Source organism: Chiloscyllium plagiosum, unplaced genomic scaffold, assembly GCF_037043375.1.
Source record: "Chiloscyllium plagiosum isolate Xiang-an unplaced genomic scaffold, Cpla_swu_hap1 HiC_scaffold_11, whole genome shotgun sequence".
NCBI lineage: Eukaryota > Metazoa > Chordata > Chondrichthyes > Orectolobiformes > Hemiscylliidae > Chiloscyllium > Chiloscyllium plagiosum.
This window is the reverse complement of record NW_028270149.1, coordinates 74,228,699-74,248,824: the sequence shown is the minus strand read 5'-3', so window position 1 is coordinate 74,248,824 and position 20,126 is coordinate 74,228,699. Positions and strand designations below refer to the sequence as shown.

At 42.9% G+C, this 20,126-nt stretch overlaps 1 protein-coding gene across 1 annotated transcript; it reads right to left on the bottom strand.

Annotated features, from left to right (window-relative positions):
- Positions 1–8,332: 8,332 nt before the first annotated feature.
- Positions 8,333–19,914, bottom strand: LOC122546751 (T-box transcription factor TBX22-like). The gene is given in 10 exon segments (XM_087992175.1): positions 8,333–10,239; positions 10,242–10,320; positions 10,322–10,745; positions 10,934–11,028; positions 11,421–11,485; positions 13,901–14,065; positions 16,112–16,286; positions 17,747–17,848; positions 18,727–18,871; positions 19,527–19,914. Coding segments are annotated over 10 exon segments (1,461 nt in total). The 5' UTR covers positions 19,690–19,914; the 3' UTR covers positions 8,333–10,191.
- Between the last annotated feature and the right edge of the window lie 212 nt (positions 19,915–20,126).

Here is a 20,126-nt window from a genome sequence, read left to right as displayed (position 1 = left end):
AGTCGCCCTCAAGTGCCAAGTTGCACATGGTTGGTTTGTTTATATGCTCCTAACCAAGAGACCTACGTGACCCAGTTACAGAGGAACCGCTTTCATCTGATCCTTTAATTAACTAAGTCCAACTGCACTTCCAGTGGCTATCTTATTAAAATCCCATTTCGGATTGGGAACTTTAGAATTTAATCTGTAGATTTCAGTTTAATGAAAGCTACGAACAAAATCAAATCTCTACAAAAAGATTAAGATTTATTTTACTTTCCAATTTAGTCTGAGCAGCCCTATTGATAGCAAATATCTGATAACTTCACCCTGCTGCTTTCAGATGCCATAGTACTGAAAGTATGGTCAGTTTCATGCTTGAATAACTTCCCAATGTGCTCTCAGCTCCTCTGAGCTTACACAATTGATGAAGGAAGAATCCAGAGCCATATTTATATGGAATAGGTTTACTCCCAGTGTGAAATATTTTTGGGATATATTTCCTGACTCCACTCAACTCTTGTGTCAGTAAATATCTTTAACAAAAACTGAAACTGCTGGAGAACCTCAGCAGGTTTGGCAGAACTTGTGGGGGGAAAGCAGAGTCAATGTATCGGATCCAATGAACCTTCAGCAAAATACTGCGTTTTTATATTGGTGCTCAAATAATCATCCAATATGTATACCTTCATTTAACTTTAACTGAGACAGTAAGCAGGCACTGTATGAATACTGTGCATATTCTATGGTCCATTGTCTTAAGAAAATCACAGCTATTTGCATCCTAAGGATCCTCGGTTGACTTTCTATTGCTTCTGATGAGTTTGCACACTTCATCTATTGCTGATAAGTGTCCATAGACTGGAACATGTAGGCAAGCCAGCTGAAGAGGATCCTGGGAAAATTATATTCCATTTCCCCTCCATAATCCAAACCAGAAATTATAAATGAAGGATTTTATCTATAATATTTAAAATATTATAATATATGCAGGAAGTGAAATATAAATTTGAGAAAGACAGATGGGTTGAGGAGAGAGAAATTAAAAAGACAGTCAGAAGAACGATAAAAATACATTCTAATTGTTAGATATTTTCCTAAATAAGTTACCACACATTTTCACGACCATGGAGGTTTTTCTGCAATAATCATTGCTTTTTAAAATGTTTCTTTATAAACTGTGGCAAGGCCAGCATTTGCTGCCCAGCCCTAATTGGCCTGGAACTGAATAGTCCATCACAAAGGGTACTGAAGAATCAACAATTACTGCACGGTTAAAGACTCACTTTCTCCTGAATGCACCAACCCAGACTTATTCATCTGTTTTTATTATGGAACTAATGGGCAAGTATGCATCATTAACACAATTGCAGACATTTAAATGCTGGGTCTACCATTGAACTTTGCATTAGAGACAAATAGATTTATCTGACAGCAACATTTGGATTTCTATATTTAACTGTGCAAGTGTAAACTCCATAAGTAACTGTCATACATTTTAACAGGACCTCTTTGTTGTTCTGATAGTAAATTCCAAGCCATTGCATTTTACGTTCAGTTTAGACTTGTAAGACAGTTTCATTACTGAGCCATTAGTGTTTGGTTCAGGATAGTAGTATCATAGGGGCCATAAATATACATTAGTGAGTAATAAACCCAATATGGAAAGCTTCTTTACAGGGAGTGGTTAGAATATGGAATACACTACCGAGTTGAGCATTAGAGAGTGAATTAAGGAAAGTTAAATAGACCTTTGAGGGAGAAAGCGGGACAAAGTTAGGCTGATAGGAATACATGAAAAGAGATGGCAATAAGATAAACAGCAGAAACATTAGCATAGACCAGTTGGTTTGGATGGTCTATTCCTGTGCTGTAAATTGTATATATTTCTTCAAAACTAATCAGCCCATGAAAATTCAAATGTCTCCCGATCTATAGCAGACTGAAGTTAGCCTAATGTTATAAATATTTGACATTCAGATGCAGCTGACACAGCCTATATTATATCATCCATTTTATTTTATGATCTATCCCTCGCATTAACTGGAGTGACATTTTGAATTTTAGTTTCCATCCAGCCGAACAATTCCAATTAACTTGTGTTGTTTTCTTTCAGGAAGGTATATATTATTTTTCTGAATAAAATCAGCTACCACAAAGTTGTTGAAAAAAATGGATTTGGAAATACCTCACACAAGCAATCAAGTGTCGATTCTGAGGAATAAAAAGAGCAATAGTAGAACCAAAGGATTAGTAGGGATCTTTAACAGAGATCGGCTAGCTTGGATAGTTGGTGTACCATGCAAAGTGACACCAACAGCATGGGTTCGATTCCTGCATTAGCTGTGGTTCCCATGAAAGCGCTGCCTTCTCTAGCTCGCCCCTGGCCTGAGGCATCATCACCCTCGTGTTAAATTTATTACCTGTCATCTCTCTTCTCTCTCTCTCTCTCTCTCTTTCTAATGATGTGGAGAAGCTGGTGTTGGACTGGGGCAGACAAAGTTAAAAATCACAAAATACCAGGTTATAGTTCAACAGGTTTATTTGGAAACACTAGCTTTTGGAGCGCTGCTCCTTCGTCAAGTCTCTTTCTAATGAGAGAGCATCCCTATGGTCCTCTGGGACAATGGTAACTTTTCCTTTACACTTAGAATTAAGTGCATAGCCTGGGATGACTCATCAGCACAGCAATGAGGAAACTCTGCAACTTTGAAGATGCTGTCTTTTAAAAATTATCAAACTGAGGCTCTGTCTTATCCTCTCAGGTGAACACAAAAGATCCAGAGGGACAATTTCAGACAACGGCAGCAAGTTCTCTCTGGTGTTTTGGCAACATTTAGCTCTCAACCATCACACATTATCTTGTACTGATTATATGGCAGTTTGCAATACTTTGCTGAGTGTACATTGAATGCCATATCTCTTACTGTGACATTTCAAAAGGACGTATATTAGGTGTAAAACACTTTGGGATATGTAGATTGTGAAAGGCTTTGTGTAAATGTGAGTTATTTCTTGCATTTTTCTGTTTTCTACCCTTTGTAAGATAAGCAAACCACTTGATATTCTATACAATATTTATTTTAATCACAATGCCTAACATTGTCAATTAAGAGTCTATTAATATTTCTTAACTGAATCATCTTTAAATCAATTGCAATACATTCTCCAGAGTGCCAAGGAATCCTGAATTAGATAATAATTACTGTACTTTCAGGATAGATTCTTAAAAGCTGGATTCCATTTGAAAATATCAATGGAAGTATTTCAGTGATGATTTAAGGAATTGAAAGGAACAAAAGTAGGGTGAGACTGCAACCAGGTGACTCAAGTGTGCAGAAAAAGACGGAAGAATGCAGACAATCACAGAATCCTGACAGTGTGCAAAGAGGCCATTAGGCCCATCGATTCCTCACTGACACTCTGAACAGCACCCTGCCCAGACCCAACCCATCCCTGTAACCCTGCATTTACCGTGGCTAGTTCATCAAACCTGCACATACCTGGACACTATGGCAGGGCCAATACACCTAAACTACATATCTTTAAACTGTGGGAGGAAACCAGAGCACACAGAGAAAACCCACACCAACACAGGGTGAATGTGAAAACTCCACACAGACAGTGACCCAAGGCTGGAATTGAACTCAGATCCCTGGTCCTGTGAGGGAGCAGTGCTAACCACTGAACTGCCGTGTCATTCATCCAGTCAACCAGTACTCATCCAACCTCAGTCAGTACTCAACCTGAATCACAATAACTATTCAGAACCCTCCTGTTTGGCCAGGAACCATTTTTCTTTCATTTTAAAGATAAACATTTGCTCAACAGCTCAGGTCACGTCAGTAGCAGAAAAGAGTATTACTATTTCAGATCAAGATAGCCTTTATTTACAACCCAGGTATCTTCCACTAATGGAGAAGCAGCATTTCCAAAGATTCAGACTGTCCAGAAAAGTGATTACATCACTCCCGAGCTGCGGAGTCAGAATTCAGCCAACAATTTCCCTCTCAATCAACCTTGAAACAATCTCAATCTCAACGCCAAAGTGAATACCCAGCGCCAACAGATGGCCACATTGGGGTAAGCTGCAATTTTAACCCTAAAGCCACTGAACCAGTGCCCACTTGTTGACTTACCTTACTTCAGATCCCAAAGGCAACAAAACCTCTAAACATTAGTGTAGTACCATGAAACAGATTTAGCAACAGGTCTAATAGGGTTCAATCACAAGCATATGCTTGTGATTGAACCCTATTAGACCTGTTGCTAAATCTGTTCCCTTGAATCTTTAAGGAATGTTCAGGATTTTTTGTGTTCCCTTGAATCTTTTGTGTTCCCTTGAATCTTTAAGGAATGTTCAGGAATGATCTAACTGAGGTACTTAAAATAAGTACCAGAGTTGATAAATTACACGACACAAAACCACGGTTTCTTGAGGGGTGATTCAAAACAAGGAGGCGCTGTCATAAAATCTGAGTAAGGCCATAAGGGAGTAAAACCAGGAAGTGCGTTTTCACAGAAAGGATTGTAATACTGTGGAATTTTCTCCAGAAATAGAAGTGTAAATTTAAAGTTAATTGAAAGGAATAAGAGTCTGATCCAATGACTTTTAATATCAAGTCTTACAGAGAAAATGTAAGTGAATGAGCTTCAGGTACAGATTAGGTGTAACCTAAACAAAATGACAAATTTAGCTGACATGGCTAAATATCATTCTTCCAACCTCTGCTAATTCCTCCTAATCAATATTTACTAAAGGAATAAAAGGCTTGATAATTAGCTACTGGGAAATGTGAAAAAACACACTGTAACTGTGGCTTATGTCAATGGATGTCACCTACATATCAGGGACAAATTGAAATTCCATGTGCTACAGGACTAGACTCTGACATTTAGTGAGTTGGTCTCTCTTTGATAAGTGGACAGCTCCAACTGTTGTACATCAGTACACCCAACAAAGGTGATCAAAGTGACTTTTCTTTGTCATTAATTGGAGCATTGGCACCAAAAGAACCAGCAGGAATCAGAGCAAAAAAGAAAAAGATGTAAAGGCCAAAAATACGAGATCTTTGAGGGAGACAGATCACTGGCAGTATGAGTTTGACTCCTAAAGGTACTACACTGGGATGGCGTCTTACCAGTAACTCAGCAACATGACCACATGCTGGATTCCTTTGCTGTTTCCAGGTTAGGCATATGTAGAATGATGCTTTAATTAATGATGATATTTATTTAACAGCAGTGTGCTTTATTTCACAGATACACGTGTGGCAACAACTTATTACTTATGAGGTGTATAATACGCTCAATAATACTAATATATACTTGATCCTGGTATAATCATTATTAGTCTTCATGTGTGTCAGTGTTTTCCATATTTAGGCTTACGAAAATATTGAGAACAAGAACTACTGTTCAAAACTATTTCATTGGCTGTAACAGGCATGAAGACATCCTGAGATCATGAAAGCCACAATGTAAAAGGAAGTCTTTCTTTATAGTCTCCATTACACAGTTCTGAAAATTCAGTGGTATATTTTAATGCACTCTAATGTTAAATTGTGTTTATCCAATATGTACTTTTCAGTATCAAGTACAAAAAAGTATTATACAACACAATTTATACAGCCATGGAGACTTCAAGACAACGCTTATGTTATTTTGTGTATAGTTAAGAAGGCACAGAAATTTAGGCTATGAATTATGTAAAGAATCATTTCAAGGATTATTGAGGTCAGTTTAAAAAGTGGCATTTAATAGTATTACTACTTTCTTGCCTTTATCATTACGGTTCAAGAATATTAAAGAAAAATTGGACAACAAAGTCAAATGAAATTGTAGAAAATCAATAATCATATTTTTCAATGCTGCTGGGACTCAAAGGAACAAACAAGCACTGATAATTCAAAGAGTACAGTCTAACTATTTCAATGATTCATGCACACTGCCTCAAAATTTCTAGATCTAAAGCGTGACTTGAAAATCTTCTTGGGTCCTAACCTGTATAACAGTGATCAAACAAGAATTGGTGGAGATTTTACAGAAGGAAACAGTTACAATTGTGGTTTTAACAGATACAAGTTTCCACTGATAAATACCTGAATTATTTTGAATTGGCAAATTAGTGAACACAAAAAAAAGCTTCAAAGAAACATCAAGCCATTGGGACATTGCAGATATGATGGACAAAATCTAAATGCACATTCTTTCTGCTCAGTCTTATAATTTGTTGTCCTGTTTTAAAGGATTACACTAAGAAGCTATGATCAAATATTCCAATAAACTCAGGCTTTAATATGTTCACTGGGTCAGTTGGCTGCTGTCACTGCCACAGATCGAACTCAGAGTCAAACAGTTACACTTTCTAAAGTATAAAGTATGAATATTCTTCAAAGCTTTTCTTCAAAAAGATTCAGATCAGCTTTTCTATTTAAAAATAAATTCAAGCATCTGTTGATCTGCCCACTAGAAATTAGGCTGAGAGGTAATGTTAGTGATGTTATTAAATTAGATGTTATGTTCTTAAATTAGCATCAATGATGCTAGCATGGTATGTAGATCAGGTTCATGGTGTGTTGCAGTTGTATATCCAATACATGTGGCTCCACATCCAGATTTTAAATAATGGATGGTTAAGGTTATTTTTTCTTTCAGATACAGAAGGATTTTGTTTTTCTTGGCTGATTTGCCAGATCAGGAAATAACCAGGAATTAATCAATGGAAATTAATAAAACTTAACATTAATGATGCCTAGCCTGACAAGCATTAGTTCCTCAATATCCTTATTCTCCTTGATTAAAGTCAACCACCAGTCATTGTACTTCATGGTTGCTTCCCTCTGGTGAAAATTCCATATATACCAAATAGACATCTAATGCACATCGATTTCCTTTTGTTTTCTGTATCTGCCTGAAACGACAGACTATATGATCTAAAATTCACTGAAATTACATTGAGATATGTCTCATTTATTTACCAGTATGCAACAAGAAAACAATACCTTAAAGTATTAATGAAGGCAGGACACTTCAATTGAATCCCTGTTTTTACTTGTCATACTTCTACTATTCATAATTGATTCAATTTTATCCATGGTAAATAATATTACAATTGTGTTACATTTGCAATATTCCAAGGTCAACAGTTATGTTTCAAAGAAATCCCAGAGAGAGGATTGATTCTCATATATCAACTCCAATTATTCTACTGTGAAAAATTTTCAAACATTCCATAATAGTGAGGATAGAAAAACAAACAACGTTACATCAAAGTGCAGTATGGAAACAGCGCCTTTGATCCAACTAGTCTGCTCTTATTTGGTTTATTGCTACTCATATTAACTATTCCTGATTAACTATGGGGCTTGTACGATGTGAGGTCCTCATAAGCGACTGGCCATTTGTCTTTCTAAACATCATGGCAGTGTGTACGTCACAGACCTTGCCAATCTCAAAGTTAAAAATCACACAACACCAGGTTATAGTCCAACAGGTTTAATTGGAAGCACTAGCTTTCGGAGCGACACTCCTTCATCAGGTGGTTCATCACAACTCGGAAAGCTAATGTGCTTCCAATTAAACCTGTTGGACGATAAGCTGGTGTTGTGTGATTTTTAACTTTGTACACCCCATTCCAACACCGACATCTCCAAATCCTGCCAATCTCCACCTTCAGAACTATTGTTCTGCTAATTTGCTCTTCCATCTTGTCAGCCAATTGGTCCATATTGGCCAGCTTGCTCTACAGGAGCCTCCTCCTATCTGATCCTGTCAGTATACACTGAAACTCACTCCTCCCTATTGCAAAATTCATCATTTCTATTGTATATTGCAATGTCAGGATGCTCTACAACCTATGAAGAAAATTGGTCAGCGATCAAATATACTAAATGAGATTTTTGGGGATTTGTCAAATTCATACCTCATTAATGCATTCCTTTAAATAAATAGCAAGAATCATAAGAATTGTCAGAAGGAACTTATATCATTCAATATCTTGTCCCAAAGAGCTTGTCTACAATTTTTAATTTTAAAATGCATTGGCTGTTGCTATATCTCTAAATACCATTGTTATTTCAGATGAAAAAAATCCAGTAAACATAAACTTGACCGCTTTATCATTCGTCAGCCTGGTTTGAAGAAATCAGTTCACACCTTTCAGATATTAAGCTTCAATTGCAACAGAAACTTGTCTCCCTTCAAAAATATTTCCATATCTTCTACAGCACAAACACAGGCAACTCCTTCCAACAACTCTGCTCAATGAGAGTAGGCAATCTTTAACAAGGCATACACTCTCGAATGAACAGAAAACTGCAAGTGATGCAAAGAATTGGACTGGAAACACTGAAACAATTACAGTCACTGGCCTTCAGAGCCAATGTTTTTATTTTAATGTACATATCACTTGAATGCAAGAATAGATCAGCAAAGAAAAAATGAATTTCCCATTAATTGAAAACAAATAGTTTTTTTACCCCTGTGCATATGGAAAGATTTTCTAACAATGATTCATATTTTCATTGAAAGTAACCTAATACTAGTTGACAGTTAAATCTCCGACGAGAGGTCTCCTGTTTCTTGCCAAGGAGTTTATAAGGATTTGGATAGGCGTGGGAGTGTAAGTATATTCTGATGCACAAGATACCTTACTGAGGTTGGCCTTCTATCTCCAGTCCCAAGCATCATAATACAGGCTGTACCGTGGCGACAGATCTACCATTTGATATACAATGATGTGCCCTCCTAACAATCTGCAATTCCCCTTCATTTGTTTTATTATTTTAAAGTCACGGAATCTGATTGTAAATAACTTAGTTAAAAATGGACTTGGTGAAAATGTTTGCAAATTGACAGGATCTTTATAAACTCCGTGAATTGACTAATTGTTAAAGTACGATCTTGTCACTTTAAAATGAGATATCAAAAGCACACAAAGATGTCCAGGCGTTAAGCTACCATTGTATGATTAGCGTGTGACCCGTCTCCCATCAGAGGTTTTACTTTGAAGACACTTACAGATATAAAGATTCGATCACTGCTCTTCAAGAGATTCCCGTGTCGACTCTTAAGCATTTTGGCGACGTTAAACGCCACTTCAACACTTCTACCGAACTGAAGTAAACACCAATTGTCAAAAAGAAGCGAGGCTGCCGGAAACAGACACCATGTTTCACTGCTGCTGACCCTGCTCTCTACAAGTCAATGCGAGGATGCTGTGTGTTATAGAGTGTGTGGTATACAGGCACGCAATCCAGTTAAAAATGTGACCCAAAATAATTAACGCCGAGACATAGTGATCATAAAACACGTGAGGATCAAGACCTTTATAAACTGGTTGAAAGTTTACGGTGGGCTCATACAAGAGGTGCGAGCCAGTTTAAGGGAGTCGCTAATTTTCTGGGGAATTTTTTTTTTGTTAAAATCGGCATCTGATTCAAATCTGCCTGAAATATGCAGACTTTGCTAAAAGTGTTCCAACCTTTCCGACGAACAATTTTGGGAATGGAAAAAGCAAGATGTGGCGGATGCTGGAAATCTGAAATAATAGGGGAAAAAAAAACTGGAAAGAGGGAGAGGTCATTGACAGGACACGATCCTTTCTCCTCAGACGCTGCCAGACCGGTTGAGTGTTCCCAGTTCTGTATTTTTCTCAAATGTTGGGGAGTGGACTGGCTTAGTGTTAGACTGGGATTGCCTCATAAATGCAATTAAACCGTCTTGCATTATGTTCTAACACTCAAGAAACTGTAAGTGCCAAAGTTTTGGAGCGCACTTGAACTAAATATTTGTCAGTCTTAATAAAACCTGTGACCAGTAAAAAAGGATTTGTGTGAACCAACAAGCTGTGTGTGTGTGTGTGTGTGTTTTAATTGAATATTATTTACAGTTCCGGAGATTATTTTACTGTCCAAGCCAACAGTTTCCGTTGCTGGGTTGCTTTTAAGACTCCTGTTCGAATGTAAATCCCACCGACGCGGTTATTTGCAAAACGAATTTCTGCAGCGATCCCTGGTTTTATTTAAACGTTCAGCTTGCATTCCGGTAACTTCTACTTTCAAGAAAAGCTTCTCAAGTCCCAGCCCCTCTTGTCTGCCACCTGAGGAGGGGAGGGGGCTTTCCTGCATTGCATTTTCCCGCGTTTTCCGAGCCTTACTGGGTCGAAGGGGTCCCGCTCCGTTCAGAAACCCGGACTTGAGAGGCGGTGGGTCAGAGGCTGTGCTCCACGGTCTGCGGCCACTGGCTCAGCGCAGCGCAGCGTCTCTAAAGCTCCTCCTGGCCGCCAGCAGCCCATCCCCGGGAGAGGCTGCAGTGTCCCGAGCGGCGTGGAGGGGGGGTCGTGTAGCCGTGCAGAGTGTAAGGGCGGCGGGGGGCGTACACACCCTGCTGAGAGACGGCGCCCGGCGGCTGCCTGGCGAGCGGGAGCTGCGGGTCGCCGCCGCTGCAGTCCGCCCCTTTGCTGCCGCAGAGGAAGGCGGGGAGGCGGAACATGAGCGGCGGAGGGCTGGGCGCCGCCAGGGGGTCGCCGCTGCCGCTGCCGCTCCCCCTCAGCCTGTCGTAGAGAGGCCAGGCCAGTGCCTGAGGAGGGGCCGGTGCCAGCTTGTAGCAGAGCGGGCCGTCCACGCCGCACAGCGGGCTCTCCCGGCAGCCCATCCCCAGGGAAGCCGGGCTCATGTGGAAGGAGCAGGTCGGAGAGTACACCGAGGCCAGAGGAACCGGGCCAACGCCGCAGGAGACGCCCAGCCGAGAGTCAGAGCAGCTAACTGAATAAAACAAAACACAACACAGAAATTCCAATCAGTTCCAAACAAAGGGGACCGTTAGTTTTGCCAACGCGGGGTGTGGCATCAGCAAACTAGCGGATGTTGGGCATTCATTCTGAGTCCTGGAGCTTTGGTAAACTTTTAGCTTACACGGCTGCATGCAGACTCGCGTTAGAAATGACACGTACTTTGTTTTTGGATGTTGAAGGTTGGAAAGTCCAGCGTTGGTCGGCAGTCTATGGTCCTCCAGGGGTAATTGTCCATCACTCGCTCCAGGTTAACTCTAAGTGCAAAGATGTCAAGATGTTACGAGTGTCTGCAAGTGGAACAAATAACGGTACAGTTGCCGGACTGCCTCCAGCATTAACTTATCTAATCGAAACCCACGTCTTTTAATTATCAGTCAGTTACTACCCACCCTTTGTGATTTAATGGTTAACTCTGAATCTAATTGTCTGGCTTATTGTGTTTTAAATCAGTCTGCTAGGCTACATCTCAGCAGGTGGAACTTGAACTCGGTCCTCCTATCCTAGAGGTACGGACATTACCCACAATCGTCCGACATGACAATGCTCCAGCCGGGATATTCACAAACTGCTTGAAATGTCATTGCTCGCATTTCGGTTCCAGCGTCAGTCCAGGGTGGGTTTTTTTTTTCAATGTGCGCGCGTGTACCTGTTTCTCCCGGGGTCCCTAAAACCTTTGGCGAAAGGATTTCGATCAATTTTCAACCTTGTAATCTACAAAAAGACCGAAAACGCGAAGTTGTAAATAAGGACTGCTCGATCGGGTTAATTCGCGACGGTTAGAACTGTTGGCCGAAATGCGCAAGTGGGAGAGAGATAAGCCGAGCAGTAAAGGAGTGGAAAGTTTAAGGAATCAGTCTGTGTAAGCAGCAATTACAGACAGCTCAGTATAAAACTATAAACAGCCTAATAGAAATGTGTACTTAAAGTTGTTAGAATATGTGTAATTGAGGTAAGCTGGCATTGGGAAATATTACTGAGGAATATTAAAACAGCCAATAATAAGGATGCATAAAGAGAATTTGGTTTACATACACAAATAATACAGTATATAGGTGTACAAGGTGCACCTCCACGCCTGTACATGTGTACAATCAGCGTCAACGGGTCGCCGGGGTGGGGGTACGAAATGGCTTTGCAAAAGGAGCAGGAATACATCACCAGAATGTTTCCAGGCTGAGGAATTGAATTGGAAAAACCGCGTCTGTTTTCCCTCGCAGAAGAGAAGGTTTAGACCAGCTGTGACTAAAGTCATCAAAAACGCTGAGAGGTCTGGACCGAGGAAACGCGGCGGAGATGTCCCCGGTTGTGAAAGGGCAGAGATTTAAACGGTTCTGGTAACAGGCGTGAGGGAAAGCGATTTCACTCAGCAAGGGTGTGGAGTGCGTGTCCCCAGTCAGTGTTGGTCAGGCATTCTAAAGGGATTTAGGTGGTTATTTGAAAAAGGGAGACTGCACGGGGTTACGGGGAAGAAAGTAACAGAATGTACGAAGTGAACCGCTGATTTGGAGAGAAAGTGCAGACTTGATGGACCAAAGGGCCGCCTTCCGCCATCTGACATCTTAAATTCTTGTGATATAGACTGTCACCTCAAGATGACCACACCCCTCTCTCCAATTTGTCAGTCTCTCTCTCTCTCTCTCCCTGTCCTACCTGTCAGCTCCTGTCTCTTGTAGCTGTCAGTATCCTGTCGCCAATCAAGCTCATAGATATACTGTTTACAGCACCAAATGAAGCCGTTCAGCCCATCGTGCCCACAGCACTTAGCGACGATCTGACCGCAGAATTTTCTTTCTCCAGCTCTGGGTCCACAGCCCCGCAGGTTCTAGCAATGCCAGCGAATATCTAAACGCTGCTAAGAGTGTCCAACCAAATTACCCTTTCAGATTGTGACTTACAGACTTCCACAACATTTCTCCTTAACCTCCCTTCTATCACTCATTTTATATCCATGTCCCCTGGTTATTGACCCCTCTACAATTTGAAAAAACGTGTCATCCTATCCACCCAATCTATGCTGCTCAAACCCTTTTCGATCTCTATCAGGTCCCCTCTCAAACTTCCCTGCTCCAAGGAAGGCAGCACCAGCCCTGTCCGATCTTTCCTCACAGCTCAGAGCCTCCAGCCCAGGATCTTGGTGAATCTTCTCTGCACCCTTTCCAGTGCAATCACACTCCTCTTACAATGTAGTGACCAGAACTGCCCACTCAGTCCTCCAGAGTCAAAAAGTGTGGCGCTGGAAAAGCACGGCCGGTCAGGCAGCATCTACGGAGTATGTGAGTCGATGTTTCGAGCATAAGTTTTTCATCAGGAATGTGATGAAGGGCTGACGCTCGCAATGTTGACTCTCCTGCTTCTCGGATGCTGCCTGACCGGGTGGGCTTTTCCAGGGCCACACTTGTTGACCTTGATCTCCTGCATCTGCAGTCCCCACTTTGTCCCATCCAGTCCTCCAGTTGTGGCCTAACCAGAGGGGTACATAATTCCAGCATAACGTCTGTGCTCTTGTATTCTGTTCCTTAGCTAAGAAAGACACTCCTGCCAATGTTCTGTCATTCTCTCCAACCTGCTAATAGCTGGCATTCGCTCTCCTTATCTCTCTCCCCGTACCTCTTAACTGCCAATCGCCCTTACAATCTCTGTGACCTGTCAAGATCTTTCTGACACCAACATTTTTAAATTTCTCGCCCTCTTTCTCTGGCACCAAACTGCCAATCTCTCTCTCTCAGTCACACACATCTACCCGAAAGTCTCTCTCGACAGGTCGACAGTCTCTTGCTCACCTACCTGTCAGTCTCTCTTTCTCTCTCTTGCACCTTCCTGTCGATCTCTCTCTCTCCCTCACTTACCTGCCAGTCTCCCTCACACATACTTCCCTATCTGTCAGTATCTGTATGGCAACTCCCTGAAAGTCTCTCTTTTAAAAACCTAACAGTTTCTCTGTCACTAACCAGTCTTACTGTCCCTCAACGTTAATCTCTCTTTCTCACCTGTCAGTCTCACACAATCAATCTCTCTCTCTCTTTCAGCAACCTGTCAATCCCCTTTTGCGGTTTTATCAATCTATCAGTCTCTCTCTCTATCTCTCTCTCTTTCTCCTGCCTACCGGTGTCCCGCTCTGGTACCTACCTGCTGGTTCTGGTAGGCTGTGACAGTTGTGAATTCAGTCTCAGGGAATGCGAATGTGCGGACTCCATTATGCGGGAGGATCTGGTTCACAGACACGTGTTCATCTGTATCTTTCAGTATCACGTGGATTCGTGGTCGATACTTGTGCATAGACTGGAGAATAATCTGCAAATGCCGATGGCAATGTCTTAAAACGATTTTTTTAAGGAACGTTTATCAAAGTGTGTTGAACAGATTATTGATATTTTATCTCTGTTTTAAGACTTTAAAATAAAACTGGAATTATTAAAGCGCTTGATAAATCTACTATGCTGAAGAGCTCAGGACCACGGTCTGCGATCAGCAACGGAATCTGAGATTGCTCAAGAACGCAACTTGTGCCTGACATAAGCGAATCTCCCCAGCTAGAGAATATGTGTCACCTAAAAACTGAATGAACAAATTCTGCAGCACAGGTGGCCATTCGAACCAATACATCCCGTTTGACTTTTGAAATGAGCTGTCCAATAATTGTCACTTTCCTACTCACACTTCTCAACTCTGCAAATCCTTCCTGCTCAAGTTCTCATCCAGTCTCCTTCTGAATTTTACTTTTTGATCTGGCTATAATCGTTTTTTGGTTCTGCATTCTGCAGTCCTGAGGCTACGCCAGCACCTGAGTGTGACTTCCTGCTAGCCAGTTTCAGACATACGCACTGTCAGACATACGCACTGTCAGATATACACACTGTCAGATATACACACTGTCAGATATACACACTGTCAGATTTATGCACTGTCAGACATACACACTGTCAGATATATACACTGTCAGACGTATATACACTGTCAGATATATATACACTGTCAGATATATATGCACTGTCAGATATACACACTGTCAGATATACACTGTCAGATTTATACACTGTCAGACATACACACTGTCAGATATATACACTGTCAGACATATATACACTGTCAGATATACACACTGTCAGATATACACTGTCAGATTTATACACTGTCAGACATACTGTCAGACATACACACTGTCAGATATATACACTGTCAGATATATATACACTGTCAGACATACACACTGTCAGATATACACACTGTCAGATATACACACTGTCAGATATACACACTGTCAGATTTATGCACTGTCAGACATACACACTGTCAGATATATACACTGTCAGACATATATACACTGTCAGACATATATACACTGTCAGATATATATACACTGTCAGATATACACTGTCAGATATACACTGTCAGATTTATACACTGTCAGACATACACACTGTCAGATATACACACTGTCAGATATACACACTGTCAGGTATATATACACTGTCCCACATGCAAACACTTGCAAAAAAAACACAAACAGCTGTGAATGCAAACACACTGTCACATGCAGTCATTGAGTCTTTTTAATGCAGAGTTTGATAAATTCTTATCCAACAAGGGAGTCAAAAGGCACTGACAGTTGGCGGTGAAGTAAAGGCTACAATTAGATCCGCCATAACCTTGTTGCGTAGCAGAGCAGGTTCAATGGGCCGGACGGCCCTCGTTCATCGGTTCAAGTGTCCAGGCACACGCAGTCACAGCGCACACATTGACGCAATATCACATTGTACAAACACAACATCGACTATCACAATACTGTCTCACATAGGGAGTTTTAAACAATCCTTGGATAAGCACATGGATGATTTTGGGATAGTGTAGGGGGACGAGCTGAGAATAGTTCACAGGTCGGCGCAACATCGAGGGCCGAAGGGCCTGTTCTGCGCTGTATTGTTCTATGTTCTATACCTACACTGTCACTTAAACTACACTGACAGTTCATAGAAACACCGTCAATGCACACACTCATTACAATCGCACAAAAGAAACACATTTACATACACATATAGTCACAGATGTAAACCATCACTCACAGTATACGTTCCCAGCCGCACTATCACAAACGCACATAGGGAATTGCACTCTGACACGCATAAGCATTCACACCCACACTGTCACAACATACACATTAACACTGCAACATTAACATAGTATCATACCTCATACTGTCACAAAAACACACATCGTCACATATAGACACTTTCATCAATAGTTTGACCACATACAATACTTGAGGAATTTGAGGTTGTGAAATGTTACTGTTTTAGGGACATGAATGAATTACATGAGATTTTAATACTGATTACTTACATGCCCCTTCTCGTCCATGTCATTGTTAGTAAGTTTCACCCGATCGAAACTGACGATCTGTTTCATCCAGGACTCCCCGGAAGCTGGCGAGTCGGGGTGCATATAGAGGCGGGGGGTTAACGGAGACTGTTCGGTGTTTCCGGCCACCATCCACTGTGAACTGTGATAGACATACCTGCAGGACACCACACAAACAGTGACTGTCCACGGAGAGTGGCAAGGGCGGGGTGTGGGATAATCCGGCAGCCAGCAGCAAATATTAAGGAGTGTAAGGATAAAAGGATAATGCAACACTGAAGAAGGACATTCGGCCCATCGCGCCTGTGTCTAATCTTTGAAATAGCTGTTAATAAAGCCCCTCGCCTGCCCATCCCCGATAGTGCTGTCATAGTTCTCTCCGATTACTTATCTCTTTCAGTTTTAGACAGCATGACTGAATTGAGAATTAACACCTATCCTACCTCTATACTCCCAATCAGAACAACTCGCTGTGTACATAATGATAGCCCTCCTGGTCAACATTAAGTATTCTGACCCTGCTGTGACCTGGGGGGGTGGGGGGGGGGGGGGGGGAGTTTTCTGTGTTCACTTCGTCAAATCGTTTTGAACATTATCAAATCCCCCTTTGACCTTGTCGGCTGCAAGGTGTACAGTCTCTGCAGTAACGTAGCGTATCTCCATACCTGAGATGGCTACCTCACTCTGGGACCCGGGAACAAAACTCCTGCAGCAGTTAGCAGCGAGGTAACGGCTCCAGCAATGCCCTAAGCAGCCGACCGAAGTGAGAAACTCTGAAGGGAAGTTACCCCGAATGTGGGTGGACCCATTTCGTTGTTATTAAGGGAGACGGGTCTCACACTAAGAAACAGCGCTGGCTCTCGCTGTATTTACAAACGATGATGTGGAGACGCCGGTGTTGGACTGGGGTGGACAAGGTTAAAAATCGCACAACACCAGGTTATAGTCCAACAGGTTTATTTGGAAGCACTAGCTTTCGGAGCGCTGCTCCTTCATCAGGTCAACCTCCGAAAGCTAGTGCTTCCAAATAAACAAGTTGGGCTATAACCCGGTGCTGTGTGATTTTTAACTTTGTAGAGACCACTCTCTGAATGTCTCGCTCTGAATTGTAGCGATCCTTCAGTTCCGCTCAGCTATATTTCGTCTGAAACGTTAACTCTCTCTCTCTGAATTTACAGACACTGTCAACGTACGGTAGCATTTTCTGTTTTTATTTTGTTTGCAATAAATCAGATCTCCAGAATTATTTTCCCGGTTCTGTTGCATTTAGCTAGCGCCTGGCGCTCAACAAGGCGGCAAAGCTCACTTTCGAGATGTCCAATCCTGTCGCTGTTTCAGTTAAAGCCTTTCTTTAAAAAAAACAAATAAAAAGCCACTCCCCCCTCAAGCAAAAAACGTTGCATACTGGCTGGGTAAAATTCCGGTTGAATTTCAGTTCACGAAATTCACGAAAAAATGAGTTCAGTTCACGAATGACCTGAGTTTTTTTTTCCCAGTAAAATATATGACCGCATGTACAGGGAAGACCTGTGTTCTGATTTAACGGGCATCGGAGTTAGAAATCCCTCAAGCATTTCACTCTCAAAGGGTCGCTAATGGATTTCTGTGCTGCTGTACCTGTATCTCTTCGAATCCACGGGAATGATATCCATGGCAATGTAATATTGCTTGGCCGGCTCAAGGCCTTTGATTTTCACCCGGACGGCGGGAAACATGCGCCTAAAGGACAAAGCAGCACCGTTAGACGGCAGTTTTATTTCCCCTGTGCTCCCGAACCGTCTTCACAGGGGACCGAGGGAGTTCAGAACGACCGCGTTAATTCAGCTTCTTAGGACCCGCCGCCCCTTTTAAAAATGCAATGAAACGAGAATCTAGATTCTGTGGATTTATAATCGTTCGCCGGGAGTGACTCCACTCCGCAGACTTTTTCCAACCGGCCTGGTTTATCAAACACAGAAGGAGTCAGGCGGGACTTCATGCCACCCCCCCCCCCCCCCTCCCCTAACCCCCTTTCCCGGTTGGTCTCAATCGGTTAATTGAGGAGTTCATCTGTGTGAGCTCGGTATTTGATTGAGAAACGCGGAGCGTCGTTTTGTGACTCCCGGCTAGACTGATAAAGGCGATGGCCCCGACAGAGTTGCCCATTTCCGTTCTAGCTGTTCGACCCCAGGTTCCACCAAGACTCTTAATTCCTCGCGAGCGATGTGCGGCTTGGGTGGACTGGCCATGCTGCGTTGTTCAGAGCGGCCAGGCATGTGCAGGCTGGGAAATGCAGGGTTACAGGGTTAGGGTTGGGAGGTTGGGTCAGGGTGGGATACTCTTAGGAAGGTCGGTGTGAACTAGATAAACCGAATGGCCGGATTCCATACAGTACAGATTCTACGATTCGACATCCCCAGGACATTAATCTGAGCGTCCGGTTACTAACCCACAATTGCCATTAGCTAGGGCCGGACAGTTTCAGACAGTATAAATGCTGTCCACATGTACTGAGACTGTGTGAACTGAAACCTCTCCCTCTCCCTATCACGCAAAGACATTTTTCCGTGCCGTACATCTCCATGACTCTATGATTCAGGCTCTCTCTCTCTCCTCACCTGCCCGCTTTAGTAATGATCATTTCTGTCCCAATCTCATGAAATCGTTTCCAAAGCTCGGAGCCCTGCAGTTCCAGGTGAAGACCCTCGGAGTCCCCTCCGGGGGAAGTGGGTCCGGGACCACTCCGGGTCTTGCTCGCCTCCCCTGGTCCATCACATGCAAAACAAAATACCAAACAGCCATGTTGCCATCAACAAACCCTTCAGTAATCCACATCCAGGGCTTCCATAGATTAACCTTAAATTCCACCCCCGCCCAAAATGAAGATTATCCAGCCCTGCGTCTCATCCAGTGTCAACGTGGGTGAACTTTCACCTAGAACGAATAACTTCAGTGGATATACAACATAAAACTTGCTCTCTGGTTCTGAGAGACAACGGTGTTTCCAACCTCGGGACTGACACAAGTGTGAATCCAGAACAACTGTCCAACGCCGAGGGATCTTACTGCGTTCGTTTCAAAACCTGCAGTTTCACCTCCTTGAAAGTGGAAACTCGTGTCTAGATTGGATAGCGCGAATTAAAATCTGCCGAATTGAAAATAATCTATTAAGGTTAAATTCCAAAACTGATGGGAGCAGAGAAACGTTGAAGTTAATAAGGGAAAAAGAAAAGGCAAGAATCGAAAAGGTGGGAAAGCAGTTACAAACCGGGGGTGAGCCACAGAAGGGACAATAATATACCCAACCCTGCTCATTTGGATCGGCAGTCCGTTTGCAAGACTCCCAGCACGGCACTGAGATGGTACTGAGGGTTGGGCGGGATTATTATTCAATGGCTCTCACACAAGGGTGACCGACCTGCTCGCTGCTCTTCTCTCTGCTTGGAGCTCTGGGCTTGTTTCAGCGTGCCGCCGGGCCGCTCCCTCGCCTTCCCATCCTCGCCGTCTTCAAGTTTCCTCTTCAGAGAGTTCCCCACCAGAGATTCCACCGAGAAAGCGTGCGCCCGAGAGCTCAGAGCCATCGGGCCGTCACCATCGGCGAGGGGATCCGCTCGCAACAGCGCGGCCGAGGCCGGCCGGCGGAGTGAGGAGGAGATGGAGCCTGAGTCCCAGAGTGAGTCCCATCCCAGTTAGTGCAAGGGCTGGACTGGATGCCGCGCTCTCTGCATCACTCCTGGGCAAGGGAACCTCTCGCTCCTCCAGGGTCTCCCCTGCAGTGCCAAGTGTGGAGCTCAGCGCCTGTTAAAGTCAAGCCAATAGCAACACACCAGGGGAGCCAAGAGCGAGCGAAGCTGCTCTAATTATCCTGAAGGAAGCGCTCTCTTTCCTAGCACTGACTGCGAGGGGGGAGGGGTGGGGGTGGGGGTTTAATTGTTAGCAGTCATACCTGTCTACCTGGGGAACTGTATAAAACTGTGGGCATGCACTGATCACCGCCACGTCCTGTGACAAGACCAGC